The sequence below is a fragment of the Staurois parvus genome, unplaced genomic scaffold, assembly GCF_062004578.1.
Source record: "Staurois parvus isolate SC_StPar_1 unplaced genomic scaffold, SC_StPar_1.0 ptg000471l, whole genome shotgun sequence".
Lineage (NCBI taxonomy): Eukaryota > Metazoa > Chordata > Amphibia > Anura > Ranidae > Staurois > Staurois parvus.
The window spans coordinates 1,467,985-1,485,699 of record NW_028318267.1 but is presented as its reverse complement, the minus strand read 5'-3'; the positions used below and the strand labels follow the sequence as shown (position 1 = coordinate 1,485,699).

Sequence of the window (17,715 nt, the reverse complement as noted above, 5' to 3'; positions counted from 1 at the left end):
AATATGAACATTTAAATCTGCTATTCATGTTAATTCCCTGTATTATACACTCAAGCGCTGCAATTTTTTGTATTTGACTTTTGATGAAGGGGGTATACGAGGTTTACCTATATGCTAGCAGCTTGAATCCTATCATATCCAGCGCTCGTTCCTCTCTTCATATATCATGCCAGTTATATGATGACGGTGTACTGCACTGGTGACAGTATGTAAAAAAAAAAAAAGTGAAACTTTTTTTAATTTTCCGAAAAATGACAAAACAAATACAACTTCAAAAAACTCGCCATGCCTCTTATGAAGTACGTCAGACTGTCTACTCTGCAAAAAAGGGGTCATTTGGGGATATCTGTACTGTTCTGACATTCTTGGACCTCAAGAAATTAGATTGGCTGTCAGTACTTCAGGATTGATCAATATTCAGATATATCCCATAGTTTGTGAACTCTATAACTTTCCAACAAACTAAATAATACATCCTAATTTGGTTTATTTTCACCAAAGACATGTAGTAGAATACATCTTGGCCTAAATTTATGAAGAACAATTATTTGTTTGCAAACTTTTATAACAGAAATAAAGAAAAACGTGTTTTTTTTCAAAATTTTCGGTATTTTTTTTGTTAATTTAGCAAAGAATAAAAACCCCAGTGGTGATTAAATACCACCAAAAGAAAGCTCTAGTTGTGTGAAGAAAATGATAAAATTTTAATTTGGGTACAATGTTGCATGACCGCGCAATTGTCATTCAAAGTGTGAGAGCGCTGAAACCTGAAAAATGGCCTGGGCAGGAAGGGGGTAAAAGTGCCCGGCATGGAAGAGGTTAATTTATATTTCATATTCAACGCAACCTCCCCCATTCACTTATCCATGTCTCAATGTTTTATTTTGTTGAGAAATCACTTTGAAAAACACCACCCTAGCATTTCTAGCTGTGGCCATCTTGAGTATATTTGAGACATATATTTATGTAGTGAAAAAATAATATCTGGATGAAAGAAAAAAATAAAAATATTAAAAATAAAAAATAAATTAAGTGTGTTAAATAATAAGTGTTCAATTCACATAATAGTGTCCAAATCAATAAATCAAAAAAATGTCCACCCTGTGATAGTAATCAGAAAATGAATTAATCTTTCTTAATTATGTGCTCACCTTAATTTTAGCCAAACCGTAAAGTTAGGGTAAAATAGCTTTGTGTCCTTGACCATATTCCAAAACGATGGGTAGTTGGATGTAATATTGCACTTTTCCAACTGGGGGTCTCCTGTACTTGCTGATCCCTGTTTGTGTTATGGATGGATGGATTTTCTCCCTCTGTCCTCCAGGGGTCTTTGCACTTCCTCCACCTCTCCTCTTTATTCCTCCATATTGTGGGTTATCATGCAAAAGAATCAATATATAGTGCCTTATCCTTTTTCAAAATTATTATTAATGCTCCATATCTATCTATATAATCACCCTGATGAAGCCACGTGACCCGGTGGCGTAACGCGTAGGGGAGGGGCTCTGATGTCACGACGCCATTCAGAGAACACACACACAGAGAGTACAGTTAGTGTGCAGAGCGCGCGCGCGCGCACACACACACACACACACAGGAAAAACTTGTTTCAAAAAGCGTAATTAACTTTAAATAATGCGAGTGGATATACAGTGGGGCAAAAAAGTATTTAGTCAGCCACCAATTGTGCAAGTTCTCCCACTTAAAAAGATGAAAGAGGCCTGTAATTGGCATCATAGGTAGACCTCACCTATGAGAGACAAAATGCGAAAAAAATCCAGACAATCACATTGGCTGATTTGGAAAGAATTTATTTGCAAATTATGGTGGAAAATAAGTATTTGGTCACCTACAAACAAGCAAGATTTCTGGCTCTCACAGACCTGTACCTTCTTCTTTAAGAGGCTCCTCTGTCCTGCACTCATTACCTGTATCAATGGCACCTGTTTGAACTTGTTATCAGTATAAAAGACACCTGTCCACAACCTCAAACAGTCACACTCCAAACTCCACTATGGTGAAGACCAAAGAGCTGTCGAAGGACACCAGAAACAAAATTGTAGACCTGCACCAGGCTGGGAAGACTGAATCTGCAATAGGCAAGCAGCTTGGTGTGAACAAATCAACTGTGGGAGCAATAATTAGAAAATGGAAGACATACAGGACCACTGATAATCTCCCTCGATCTGGGGCTCCACGCAAGATCTCACCCTGTGGGGTCACAATGATCACAAGAACGGTGAGCAAAAATCCCAGGACCACACGGGGGGACCTAGTGAATGACCTGCAGAGAGCTGGGACCAACGTCACAAAGGCTACCATCAGTAACACACTACGCCGCCAGGGTCTTAGATCCTGCAGTGCCAGACGTGTCCCCCTGCTTAAGCCAGTACATGTCCGGGCCCATCTGAAGTTTGCTAGAGAGCATTTGGATGATCCAGAAGAGGATTGGGAGAATGTCATATGGTCAGATGAAACCAAAATAGAACTGTTTGGTAGAAACACAACTCATCGTGTTTGGAGGAGAGAGAATGCTGAGTTGCATCCAAAGAACACCATACCTACTGTGAAGCATGGGGGTGGCAACATCATGCTTTGGGGCTGTTTCTCTGCAAAGAGATGCCTGATCCATGTGCAGAACTGAATGAATGGGGCCATGTATCGTGAGATTTTGAGTGCAAACCTCCTTCCATCAGCAAGGGCATTGAAGATGAAACGTGGCTGGGTCTTCCAACATGACAATGATCCCAAACATACCGCCCGGGCAATGAAGGAGTGGCTTCGTAAGAAGCATTTCAAGGTCCTGGAGTGGCCTAGCCAGTCTCCAGATCTCAACCCCATAGAAAACCTTTGGAGGGAGTTGAAAGTCCGTATTGCCCAGCGACAGCCCCAAAACATCACTGCTCTAGAAGAGATCTGCATGGAGGAATGGGCCAACATACCAGCAACAGTGTGTGCCAACCTTGTGAAGACTTACAGGAAACATTTGACTTCTGTCATTGCCAACAAAGGATATATAACAAAGTATGGAGATTAACTTTTGATATTGACCAAATACTTATTTTCCACCATAATTTGCAAATAAATTCTTTCCAAATCAGCCAATGTGATTGCCTGGATTTTGTTTTCTCATTTTGTCTCTCATAGTTGAGGTCTACCTATGATGCCAATTACAGGCCTCTCTCATCTTTTTAAGTGGGAGAACTTGCACAATTGGTGGCTGACTAAATACTTTTTTGCCCCACTGTACATGGAGCACTAATAAATAATTTTTAAAAAGGATAAGGCACTATATATTGATTCTTTTGCATGATAACCCACAATATGGAGTAATAAAGAGGAGAGGTGGAGGAAGTGCAAAGACCCCTAGACGACATAGGGAGAAAATCAATCCATAACACAAACAGGGATCAGCAATCCAGGAGACCCCCAGTGGGAAAAGTGAAATATTACATCCAACTACCCATCGTTTTGGAATATGGTCAAAGCATGAAAAGTACTATCTTGTCCACATAAGGACACTAAGCTATTTTAGCCTAACTTTACGGTTTGGCTAAAATTAAGGTGAGCGCATAATTAAGAAAGATTCATTCATTTTCTGATTACAATCACGAAGTGGACATTTTTTTGATATTTTTTATTATATTTTTCATCCAGATATTTTTTCACTATATAAAAATATTTTTTGAGTATCTTAAATTGATTATTTATAAGAATATATTTTATAAGAGCACACATTGCACTTTAAAAATACAATAAGGTTTATTAAATTTCACTTGTATTTAAATGATGATTTTTTTCAAAATAATAATTGAATTTATTCACAGTGGAGCGCGACACAAATGTATTATTATATATTAGATATCGCACATTCTTATGGGTATGTGTAAATGTGTCAGTGAACCACAGCACTAGTAAATACAGTCATGGCCGAAATTGTTGGCACCCTTGATATTTTTCCTGAAAATCAAGTATTTCACACAAAAAAGGTATTGCATTAACACATGTTTTGCTATACACATGTTTATTCCCTTTGTATGTATTGGAACAAATATAAAACAGAGGCAGAAAAGCAAATATGACATAATGTCACACAAAACCCCAAAAATGGGCTGGACAAAAGTATTGGCACCCTTAACTTAATATTTGGTTGCACACCCTTTGGAAAACATAACTGAAATCAGTCGCTTCCTATAACCATCAATAAGCTTCTGACACCTCTCACCCGGAATTTTGGACCACTCTTCCTTTGCAAACAGCTCCAGGTCTCTCTTATTGGAAGGACACCTTTTCCCAACAGCAATTTTAAGATCTCTCCACAGGTGTTCAATGGGATTTAGATCTGGGCTCATTGCTGGCCACTTCAGAACTCTCCAGCGCTTCTTTGCCATCCATTTCTGAGTGCTTTTTGACGTATGTTTGGGGTCATTGTCCTGCTGGAAGACCCAGGATCTTGGACGCAAACCCAGCTTTCTGACACTGGGCCCTACAGTGCGACCCAAAATCCTTTGGTAATCCTCAGATTTCATGATGCCTTGCACACAGTCAAGGCACCCAGTGCCAGAGGCAGCAAAACAACCCCAAAACATCATTGAACCTCCACCATATTTTACCGTAGGTACTGTGTTTTGTTCTTTGTAGGCCTCATTCCGTTTTCGGTAAACAGTAGAATGATGTGCTTTACCGAAAAGCTCTATCTTGGTCTCATCTGTCCACAAGACGTTTTCCCAGAAGGCTTTTGGCTTACTCAAGTACATTTTGGCAAACTGTAGTCTTGCTTTTTTATGTCTCTGTGTCAGCAGTGGGGTCCTCCTGGGTCTCCTGCCATAGCGTTTCATTTCATTTAAATGTCGACGGATAGTTCGCGCTGACACTGATGCTCCCTGAGCCTGCAGGACAGCTTGAATGTCTTTGGAACATGTTTGGGGCTGCTTATCCACCATCCGGACTATTCTGCGTTGCAATCTTTCATCAATTTTCCTCATCCGTCCACGACCAGGGAGATTAGCTACAGTGCCATGGGTTGCAAACTTCTTGATAATGTTGCGCACTGTGGACAAAGGCAAATCTAGTTCTCTGGAGATGGACTTGTAACCTTGAGATTGTTGATATTTTGCCACAATTTTGGTTCTCAGGTCCTCAGACAGTTCTCGTCTCCTCTTTCTGTTGTCCATGCTTAGTGTGGCACAGACAGACACACAATGCAAAGGTTAAGTGAACGTCTCTCCTTTTTATCTGCTTTCAGGTGTGATTTCTATATTGCCCACACCTGTTACTTGCCCCAGGTGAGTTTACAGGAGCATCACATGCTTGTAACATTCTTATTTATCCGCAGTTGTGAAAGGGTGCCAATACTTTTGTCCAGCCCATTTTTGGAGGTTTGTGTGACATTATGTCGAATTTGCTTTCTTTCCTCCCTTTTTTTGTTTTGTCCCAATACACACAAAGGGAATAAACATGTGTATAGCAAAACATGTGTTAATGCAATACGTTTCGTGAGAAATACATGATTTCCTGGAGAAATATCAAGGGTGCCAACAATTTCGGCCATGACTGTATATAATTTTATTTAATACACCAAAGTAGCTCACAAGCACAGATATTTATAATTTTTATTCAAACTGCTGAGGATGCTCTCCCTATCTGCACCTGACAGAACTGGGTGTCAGCCAATTATTCCCACATTTCCAACAGCATCTGTTATGCCACATCAGTTTTGAAGGCCAAAAAAGCAGATGGCGAGTAAAGAGAAGGCAAGAATAAAGTGAAACATTGCTTTTCCATGTACCTTCACTTTAAAATACTGCAAGCTGTATTGCAATGGTTTCTAATGAAGGGTACAGAAAATGACGCTGATTGAATTGATGAAAAAAACTATTGAAATAACACTTTATTGGAAAAAAAGGCTTTCAATGTGTAAAGTTTTTTTCCATGTGAAAACATAATGCTTTAATGCCTATGTGATATATATTCATACAGGAAATATTAAAAGAAGAACATTTTTACATAAGATAATGTTGGAATTAAAATATTTCACCCATCTTACAGAACAAAACCCAACTGGCAGTAAACGCTTCTATGCCTGTTCATTACTTTTTTTTTTTTTTTAATTTCCAGTTCCTTCAATCTACTTGCTGATGCTGAAAATCTGACTTCAGGAATTGGACTCTGTCCCTCCAGCTGCCCTCCACTGGTTTTACTCACCCAGACCTAATGGACAAAAAGGAAGTGGGGTGGGACTTTTTCAAAAAAGCACCTTTCAAGTTTTTACTACACTTTCCTCTCCTCTTTTGAGTCACTGTATTTGTCTTTTTTTCACCAGTTTCCCTGAGGTTTGTAGTGATTTATTAGTCTCCTGGACCAATTTCATACTTCCTTGATGAATTCGCTCTCAGCTTTGCTTCCTCTGAAAAATCCACTATCATCCTCAGTGAATAAGATTCTGGTTATAGTTAACAGCCCAGCTATATTTCAACTACTAAACATAACTTCTTCTCTTAACCCAATGCAAAGGACACAGGCTGCTACTCACCCTGAGGACAACACCCTCAACCTTGTATTCTCCCACCTCTGCACTCTGCCACCTCTCCAACACTTATTTTCCTCTCTCTGATGACAACATTATCAGCTTCACACTCTACCTGTCTCCAACTCTCTATTCCTCCAACCAGCAATTATCCACAGAAAACTTTCCCACTTTAACTCTTTTCTTCTCTATTCTGCCTCAATAAAAAAAATCTTCTCCCTGCCCACTTCTGTCTACAAAAGCTCACTTTCATGCTCCCAGGATAACTTGCTCTCCTCACTAAAAAGGAAAACCAGGCCTCAACCAGTACAACTCTGGCAAAGAGACAGCATCAGAGGTCTCAGGACACAGCCATGTTCTTCAGCAACTGTGGCACTAAACTAAATTCCTCCATGGCTTTATATGAATTTGCCTCCATGCTGCTAAACAAACCTACTCTGTCAGTCTCTGATCCAGTCCTCATCAACTCTTTTCTGTTCTTAACCAGTTACTTCACCCACTAACTCACTCACTACCCAGGAGATTACCTATCAAGAAGAAAAAAAAAAAAAAAGGAGACAAGATTAATGCAATTCCTGATGAGATCTCCATAAGATATTCCTTGATATTTATATCTCTCCACCAACCAACATACCATGTCTGGGTTTTGATCCAGTTACCACTGAAGAGGTCACTAAACTTCTCTGAGGCAAACCTAGCCACCTGCTCCCTAGACCTGGTTCTCACACAACTACTCCATCACCTATCTGCTCTATTCTTTGCTTTCGATCTCATATTCAAATCTCTCCCAACATTTTTCCTACCCGTCTCAAACATGCACTGGTCAATTCTATACTTAAAAGAGCTCTCACTAAACCCCGCCAGTTTTTACAAAGCAGTATCAATCTCCATGCTCCCATTTGCCTCCAAACTTCTTAAATGTCTCGTCTGTCTGAGCTGCTACCCAACCTCACCTTCTTGACCTTTTACAGTCTGACTTGGTTCCATAACAACTACCCTTCTAAAGTCACTAACAACTGAACCTTAAGTTGACCACCTGCTCCTCCTTATAAAACTCCACAACCTTGGCCTCTGTGACTCTGCTCTTTCCTGGTTCTCTTACCTATCTAAGTGCACCTTGTGTGTCACCTACAACTCTACCTCATCTTCTCCTCTCCCTCTTTCCGTAGGGTCCCCCAAAGCTTTGATCCCTCTTAATCAACTGCCCCAGGGAAGATGTGCAGAGAGAATTTCTCCCTTGATTTCCAGTACCATCTCTACACTGATGACACCCAAATCAATCTCTTTGCTTCTCAGCTCACCCCTTAAACCTCCTCACACATCACTAATTTACTGGCTGACATCAATATGGATGTCACACCACTTCCTGAAACTTAATCTTTCAAAAACTAAGCTCATAATATTTCCTCCCCCCACCATTTCCCACCTCTGACAACTATCATTTTCTCCATTCATGCCAAGTTGCTAGGTGTAATCCTAGACTGTGACCTCTCCCTCAGGCCCCACATCCAACTGTTATTTAAGTCCTGCTGCCTTAATCTCCATATTATTTCCAAAATGAACCCCTTCTTAACTGACGGCACCACAAAGCTACTAATCCCCTTCCTGGTTATCTCTCTACTCAACTAATGCAATCCTCTTTTTGTTGTCCTACCTTTACACAGGCTACCTCCCCTTCAGTCCATAATGGATGCCAGGTTTATCCACCTTTCTAACTGATCAGCAGCTACAGTCCCCTCAATCAATTCCTCCACTGGCTTTGACTCGTCGAAAGGATAAAATTTAAAATACCAACAACAATATACAAAGCTACCCACAACTCTACCTCAATCTACACCACCAGCCTCATCTCAAAATATCAGACTGTCCACTTTGCCCCTACCAAGACTCTCTAGCTTCCTTGTCACCTCCTCCCATGTTTGCCTTTATGACTTCTCCAGAGCGTCTTTCATATTCTGGAACGCCTTACTCCAATCTGTTCAGCTTTAGGCGATCTCCAAAACCTCATTTTGTCAGTAAAGCCTATCCAGCCTTCACCTACAAACTGCATTTTTACCATTAACACCAGCCCATCCCTCATAGTTATTACCTTTTTTTTTTTTACCACTCTCCCCCCTTAGATTGTAAGCTCTCACAAGCAGGACCTTCCTAATCCTCTTGTATCAAACTGTATTGTCTCCCTTTATTTTGTAAAGAGCTGCGCAAACTGTTGGCACTAAATAAATCCTGTACAACAATAATAATCATAATAAAAATGATTATGATAAATACAAATCTTTGGAGCCATCATAAAGGCAGTCTAGAGAATAGTTTAAGTCATAGGCTAGTGTAATACAAGTATATATCTCATTCCCCTATTGAGACTTGAAAGTAGACACCTCACATTCCCCAACCACTTGTTATAGGAGCTTAATGCAACCCCCTTACGCAAGTCAGGTGGTGTAGCAGCTACATAAGGTTCATCAGAGCCTGAGGATCCTGCAGTAGAAAAAGTACGGGTTCCCCTCACCCTCCTCATGAGGGAACAGAACCCGGGGAGGAAGGTGACCAGCCTGGCTCTGCTGCAGAGTGCCTGAAAAACAACAAGGCATTATTTTCAGATTTCATATATATATATATATATATATATAACACAAATACATAAATATTGTATATTTTATACACCAAATAAACCTAGTGTTAAAAAGTGCTAGTAAAAATAGCAATCTATTTTTAATAGATAAACTGTACATTTGGAAGTGATCAGCTTAAAGTGAACCTGCCAAAATTGTGCAAATCTTGTCTAAGAGATGGTTCCACATGGTGGCTATTACCACTGGTGGAACTATTGCTACAGTAGCCCAAGCAGCAGAAAGCCAGGAATCTAATGATGAGCAGTTGTGGGTGGAAGAACTCATGTTCTGCCAGTCACACTAGATCGCCAGACCCCATACACACCATCAGCATGGGGCCCATACAGGACTTGACAGCTTACCTGATCATCACTGCCCCTCCTTTCAACCTTGTTCAATCAGAGAATGCTTTGCATCTGCTGAGAAACTACAAAGCGATCTCCGACTGGTGCCCAGGTCGAGCAGACCGCCTCCTGTGTTCACAATACAGCAGGGCAGCTGCTTGGCACAGGACCCAGAAGCAAGTGGAGATCACTGGAGAAGAGGTATTTACTACAGTGATTTCCTGTTTCCAGAGGGATCTCACAAGTATGGTACATGCATAGTTACATTGATGCAAAGTGGACCATAGTAACTGTGCAAAAATATCCATACTTAGAATTTCTCTTTATAAGACTACTGCTATTTGGCCCTTTAAAACAGTAGTATGGCCAAACCTCATTTGGCCACACTTCTCATGAAGGTCACAGGAGTGCGCTTAATTCTGCTCTACTGTGACTCAGAACCAGCAGACAGTGGGCTAAAGTTCGATGTTGGCTGATGTCACAGTGCTGCTCCACACTCTGGATAGAACCCAACAATATTGGGATGCACTCAGACTCCTGACCAGCAGCTGGCTCAGCCTCTCAGTGCACCGCTGAGAGCCCGAGCCAGCCGCTCTCACCCCATCTCCAGCGCAGCGCTGCAGTGAGTAATGGAGGGGCAGGGCAGAGTCAGCGCTCTGTGTTCAGAGCAGACTCAAAAACTGAGCAATAAGCAGTCATGTAATCACTCAATTCTCTGGGTTAGAGCCAGCGGGGGACATCTGCAGGATCAGACTTATGCTGCAGTAGGAAGACGAGGATGTATGAATTTTTTATAGGATTCCTGCAATTCTTCTTTAATAAGCTTTCATTAATTACCCCTTTCTAATTCTTCAACTTGTGTCCAGCGCTGAGAGGTCACCTAGCCTGTGAACTGCTTAACCAGACATATGTACCTCCTGAGTGGTAATGCATAAAGTAAGGTGGTTGTAAGGTCAGAAAAAAAAAAGAAAATATAAAGCTTTCATAAGAAAGCCTGCACAGATTTTTTTTTTTTTTTTTCTTTTTTTACAGATTCCTACTTCAACATAAGTTCAAATGTGACATTTTCTTTAGGGACCTTTCACATCAACCTATTCTGTCACCATCACAAAGGAATAAGACTGCAACTGGAGTCAGTCGCAGATTACTCAAAAGCTGCAGGGGGACTGACTGACGTGCTGAAGGGAGCTTCCTGGCGTGAGGAGTAAGGTTAGTATTTTCTCATTAATCCTCTGCCCCAAGACTAGATGAGCAAAACAAGTGGATTGTTTTCATTTTCATGGAGTTGGGCTTTAAGGAAGCCCATTAAATTAGGCCATGTTTACACAGGCTTCAGCTTCTATAAATGCAGTGTGTACAGTGTGCTTTTGCAAAGCTTTCTGCAAGCTAAGATCAGTTTTGTTAAAGCCATTAAAGAACTCTTGCCTCAGTTTGGGGAGTTTAAATTAGAACAAAAAGCAAAACTTTTCTTTTCCATTTTGAATGGAGTATGGATGGGTTATAACCCCTGTCAGGTTTTTCTTGCCATCTGTGTACCATTGAAATTTCCCTTCACTTACTGTCCCATAGTCTATACAGGAAGCGAGATGAAATCCCTGCAGAGTGGATGAACCCCTGGTTGTCGTCTTAACTAGTATCCCCATTGGAAGACTTCCTTTTTATTACAAATCTGGGGACAACCCTAAATTTTTGATTTGCTTTTACAGTCGATAAGGGTAAAAACAGATATTCTAATCCCTCTCCACTCTATCCAAAAACAAAAAAAAAATGCCTTTAGTTATACTTATAACACAGGTCTTAAATGAGAAGTAGGGCCAAAGCTCTTTTGGCCCTACTTCTGCGGGGCACAGGAGTGCACTTAGTTCCTGTGACCTGTACTCAGCCCACACCAGGCTAAAGTCGACAGTGAGCCAACTTCACTCAGCTGATCCAGACTCTGGAGGGATCCCAACTTTAAAGTCGAGATCCACCCAGATTCTTGACCAGCAGCTGGCTCAGCCGCTCAGTGCACTGCTGAGAGTCTGAGTCAGCAGGGACCCCTCCACAGCCCAGTGCTCCAGCTCTGGAGGGGCAGAGCAGAGAGCCAGTGACTGACGAGTCACTGCTCATTGAAGACCGAGAACTGTGCGATCAGCGGTCTTTAATCGTTCAGTTCTCAGTTTTAGAGCCAGCGGGGGACAGATGCTGCATCCAGGTGGGTGAATATGTATGTATGTTTGTTGTTTTTTTTAAATTTGGAACTTCTCTTTTAATGGAAGGGCTGACTAACTTCAAACAAGATGCCAGCAGGCTTCAAACAGGATTTCAATAAGCTTCAGGTAGAGCTGAAGTCTGCTTGTCACTTGTTTCAATTAAGATCTCCGTTTATCCCCTCCAAACTGGATCAGAATGGTATTTGGTTTTAACAGGTACACGCTCTGATCTAGAAGTTCGGACCCCCCTCCTTACCCCAGCAACCTTCTGGGACACTTCACAAGTCTAAGAAAACAGTAGTGCCATTCACAAAAGCATAGTGCACATGGCACAGTGGGAAACCGGCTGTGAAGCCACAAGGCTTCACTGCTGCTTTCCCTTACTTAAGATGCTGGCCCCTGTACCTGAAGCTGACTGAAGAATCGGCTCGGGTGAGGACACACTGGATCCCTGGAGAGGAAAGTGTTCTTATATTAAAGTCAGCAGCTACAGGATTTGTAGCTGTTGACTTAATTTTGAAAGGGGGGGGGCCTGGAGCTCCTCTTTAAAAGATCTGACAGCGTGCAGAGACAAAGGCAAAGTAAATCTGCAGGTTGATCAGAGGAAGGAACAAGGGAAGGTATTACATGCATACATTGAACCTTGACTTTATAGGCTTTAACAAAGCTTGCCAAACGCTCTGAAAATGCTTTGCATAATCTTGCTGTACACACTGTGCTCTTATGTAAGCTGAAGAAAACCTTTCAAATGTGCTGCCAACACATAACAGTGGAACAAAAAATACATCATGACATTTTCTTATAAATACCATTTATACCACATTTTCTTTAAAATCAACAAAACGAGTACCATTATTAAATCAACAATATCAGAATTAAAATTACTCACAGAGGCCATTTTATTGTGAGTTCTCCTGAATAATTTCTTTTACCTTAAAAAATAAAAAGAGGGAAAATTAAAAATAATTATACCTTGATCCTGCAATAATTCGACATTACACCACATTCACTTGCGTAATTGATGGGAAACAAAAAATTGCTGGATTTCCAAAATCAATTTCTCCTGTAGTTATGAATGTGTGCATTTAAATGAGTAACGCATCTGCCCCTGAACGCAGACTTCTATTTTTCCTAAACAAAGCTATACTGAATGCAGATGAACGCAGCATGCCCTATACAATTTAAAATCATTATATTAATTTCCATTTACAAATGTCCTATGAATGTATTTAATTTCCTTTCTGTGTCAACGAGGCCCATCATCTGAGAGTGAACATCCTGGATGTGTGGCCATGAACAGAGAAATTTACATTTCATACAATAATGAGGAACCTTTGTGAGCTCTCTAAAGAACGATAATACAAGTGTCTGACGATGGGGGGTATTGAAGGCAGAGATTTTTCTTCCTATTTTTTTTTTTGTAATTGATTAATTAAAATGGTATTAAACCCAAAACCAAAAATGTAATACATTGCAGCTTACCAGTCATTCAATGTGGTGACTGCATTAGTTTTCTGTTTTAGATTCTTTCTAGCGGTGCACCGAAATGAAAATTCTGGTGCCGAAAACTAAAATTCCGGATGCATTTGGCTGAAAACCGAAACGGACGATTTTTAAAAATTAATATATATTTTTTGGGGAAAAAATACACTTTTATCATTAAAAACCCACAATATATACCCCAATTTTTTGTACAATATGAAAGATGATGTTATGGCAAGTAAATAGATACCCAACATGTCATGATTTAAATTGCGCATGCTCGTGGAATGGCGTCAAACTATGGTATTTAAAAATCTCCACAGCTGACGCTTTAAAAATTTCTACAGGTTACCAGTGTAAAGTTACAGAGGAGGTCTAGTGCTAGAATTGTTGTTCTTGCTCTGACGTTCGTGGCGATACCTCACATGTATGTTTTGAACACCGTTTACATATGTGGGCGTGGCCTACGTATGCATTCACCACTACATGCGAGTGGGGACAGGGGCACTTTTTTTTTTATATATATATTTATTTATTTACACTGTCCCTTTAATAAAAAAATGTTACCAGTTTTATTCCTTTCACAAGGAATACATGCATTCCTTGTGATAGAAATAATTAGCGGAAGAGACGTCGCTCTGGACCTCCAAGAGCATAGAGATGAGTTGAGGCCGTCATTCCTTCACTTATCTCTATGCCCAGCCTGAACTGCTGTAATACTGACACTCAGTGGCTGAATTTCTCCTTGCCATGGGAACTCATGCCATACTGAAGTTTCTATCTGCCAAACCCAGCTCTGATGAAGGGAGCACCCTTCGAAACGCGTTAGCCTTCATACCCCCCCTTTTTTGATTTATCTGTAACCCTGTTTGGATTATGGTTACTTATGCCTGTTATACAATCATTTTGTGAGTATATTTCCTTATTAATAAAATTAGTCACTATTTATTGAGGTAATGCGCAAGGTTTGTGCGCTCTTTCTTTCATCTTCCTCTACATATAAAATCAAGCACCTAGGCATGCAGACTACTCTACAAACATTTGTGAAAGAATGGGTCGCTCTCAGGAGCTCAGTGACTCCAAGCATGGTACCGTGATAGGTTGTCACCTGTGTAATAAGTTTATCTGTGTTGGGGGTAACAAAGTGGAATCAACAGCAACTCAGTCACGAAGTGGTAGGCCAAGTCAAATGACAAAGTGGGGTCAGCGCATGCCTATGCGCACAGTACGCAGAAGTCTCCAACTGTCTGCAGAGTCAATAGCTAAAGCCCTCCAAACTTCATGTGGCCTTCAGATTATCACAACAGTGCGTAGAGAGCTTCATGGAATGGGTTTCCATGGGTGAGCAGCTGCATCCAAGCCTTACATCACCAAGCTGGATGCAGTGGTGTAAAGCATGCCACCACTGGACTGGAGCAGTGCAGACGTGTTCTCTGGAGCGGCCAATCACGCTTTTTATGTCTGGCAATTCGATGGACGTGTCTGGGTTTGATGGTTGCCAGGAGAACTGTGCTTGCCTGACTGCATTGTGCCAAATGTAAAGTATGGTGGAGGGGGGATTATGGTGTGGGGTTGTTGTTGAGGGGTTGGGCTTGGCCCCTTAGTTCCAGTGAAGGGAACACTTAAGGTGGCGGCATACCAAGACATTTTGGACAATTTCATGCTCCCAACTTTGTGGGAAGAGTTTGGGGATGACCCCTTCCTGTTCTAACATGACTGCACACCAGTGCACAAAGCAGGGTCCATAAAGACATAGATGAGCACCCCCAGCGGCAAGCACCCGGTACAGCAGAGAGATAAAAACAGTACGCCTCCCTAGTAAAACAGCACACGGTTAACCCTTTGATAGCCCAAATGTTAACCCCTTCCTGCCCAGTGTCATTAGTACAGTGTCAGTGCTTTTTATTAGCACTGATCACTGAATTAGTGTCACTGGGGATGTCAATGGCAGTTAGTCAGTTTCCAGTGTCAGTACGTCCGCCGCAGTTCCGCTATAAATCTTTTCTACATTTTTTTTATTGGATATGTTTAATAGCAAAAAGTCAAATATTGTTTTATTTTTCCAAAATTGTTGGTCTTTTTTGTTTATAGCAGAAAAAATAAGAAACGCACAGGTGATCAAATACCACCGAAAGAAAGCTCTATTTGTGGGAAAAAAGGACAAATTTCATTTATGTAAAGCATTGCATGACCACACAATTGTCAATTAAAATAACGCAGCGCTGTATCGAAAGAAATGGCCTGATCAGGAAGGGGGGTAAATCCTCTGGAGGGCAAGTGGTAAAAGAGTGACAAATCCTGGAGGTAGCATGCACCTGCGCCCAGGGGTGGACTGACAAATCATGGGGCCCCCAGGCAATAGGGGATCATGGGGCCCCTGTGTCCTTGCCCAAACTCAGAAAAGCCTATGAAAAAGGTACCAGGGGCATCTCATGGGGCCCCCTACTGACCCCCGGCCCTCGGGCAGTGCCCGAGTTTCCAAATGGTCAGTCCGCCCCTGAGGTGGACACAGCAAACCAGAAGTGGTGTGTGGCTACTTTGAATACTGATTATCCAGGGGAATCAGATCTACAACACACCATTTATAGTAAATGTGTGACCTCTTTCCCAGGACAGTCCCTCCATTTTGCAAAGAGACCCCAATGTAAATGACCCAGGCAGGCAGCAAGTGAGGGCACCGTGATTTTTTTCTGTCACAGAAAACCGTTCTCCCAAATTTTCCTAGAATAGTGACTTTGCACTATTGTGCACTGCCATCTTTCCCAACTGTTCAACCAGCTTTATTCACCAGGCTACAGAGGCAAAGGTATTTGTCGTGTTGGACACAATTACAGTGTGTTGGATACCTGGTCCCCATCTGAGTGTCCTCAATTACCATAGGGTCCGGTTGATAGGACCACAGTGTGCAGAAGGAGACCAGGGATTGGTAAACTTTAAACTCCTTCCCGCTCAGAGTGGATATACAGGTCTTTTTTCTGGGGGGCCACATACTAACGATTGGGTTCTGGGACTCCCGATTCCTGGTCACCTGATCGCTGTGATAGCTTCTGACTGGCTATCACAGTTAGCAGTCACTGTACAGCCCGCCCCCTGTGTTTTCCTTCTCTTCTGAAGAGAAAAAGACATTGTATCTTTCTCTCCTCACAGGGAGAAAGATGTAAACAACAGTTTGTAAAAAAAAAAATAAAATAAAAAAATATATGGAAAAAAAAATCACTAGATCTATCTCAATGCCAGGGTTAGTGTTTGGGTCAAGATCAGAGTCAAGGGCCAGTATATTTTGGGTGTTTTTTGTTAAACATTTTTTTAAATTAGCTTTTGGTAGGATAAAAACAAAAAAACAACAAGAATGTCAGGGGTGTGGAAATTTTTGAAAAAAAAAAAAAAAAATACTTGTCCAGGGACTAAATAGGTGTCCCAATCTACTTGTCCCTCATGATAATCTACTTGTCCAGATAGAAAATAAATAGATTTTACCAAAACTGTATTTAAATTGGAAGTGATATTAGGAATGTCTGGGGATTTTAAAAACAAAAAGAAGCTTTATGGCGATTTAAACGTTTGATATTTTTAACATTGCTCTGTTTATCTCCTCCTCCCCTCCCTATCTCCAGTACAGCACCCGGGGACTAGCAGGGAGGGCAGAGACCTTGCAGTAATGAGCACCGATTGGCTGCTCGTCAGGAAAGGGTGGATCAGGGCTTATTCTTTATCCCTTTCGCTGCCAGAGCCGTTTTTGCATTTTTTTGCACAAGTTTAAAAAAATCATTTTTTGAAAGCAGAGACTAGAGAATAAAATAGTGGTAGTTCCAGTTTTTTAAGTCGCACGATATTACTACAAAATTTCAGTAAATTATACAAGTGAGTTAATTTTGGCCACAAAAAAGCAATAAATTACCCTATTTTTTTGTAAAATATAAAAAATGAGGTTGCACCGACTAAACAGATATCCAACTTGTCAAAACATAAATTTGTGACCGCTCGTGAAATGGTGACGAACTTCAGTACCCTATATTTTCTATAGGTGACACTTTTAAAGCTCCTTATAGGCCATCAGTTTAGCATTACGGAGGAGGACTGATGCTAGAATTATTGCTCTCATTCTGCCGTGCGCGCCGATATGTGACATGTGTATCCCAATCGACGTTTTCATGTGTAGGTGCCTCAGCATGCACTTTTACGTTTGTACGTGCATATATGTGGGGGGCCCCAGTGTTTTTTTGGAGGGGGGGTGGTATGTGCTTGGGTGTAACTCATTTTTTAAAAGCAGACAGCAGTGATTGACAGTCCCTCTTTCTTTTCAGAGTAGAGAGGTGAGATCAGTGGTCATGTGATTGCTGAGTTCTCACCCTTAGAGCTGGTGGGGGACAGATGCAGCATCAGACAAATGCTGCATCCATGTAGGCAAGTATTAATAGGTAAGAAAAAAGCCCTACTTCTCTTTTAACTCAGTAAAGTCCCTTCTCTTGTACTCAGCCTCCTCCAGATTTTCAAATTCCTTTTTTTTTTCTTAACTGTGATCCAACCACCTTTTAGAGGGTGACTACATTAATTCTCCA

General features: G+C 41.2%; 1 protein-coding gene across 1 annotated transcript in view; it reads right to left on the bottom strand.

The window, feature by feature from the left end:
- MMADHC (metabolism of cobalamin associated D) overlaps positions 1-17,715 on the bottom strand; it is a 53,557-nt gene that overhangs the window by 29,609 nt on the left and 6,233 nt on the right. Inside the window, exons 2-3 of the mRNA XM_089689367.1 lie at positions 12,564-12,606; positions 8,954-9,098 (exon numbers count right to left, since the gene is read on the bottom strand). Of these exons, the coding sequence (XP_089545493.1) occupies positions 8,954-9,098; positions 12,564-12,572 (154 nt within the window). The 5' untranslated portion in view covers positions 12,573-12,606. The remainder of the gene's footprint in view (positions 1-8,953; positions 9,099-12,563; positions 12,607-17,715) is intronic.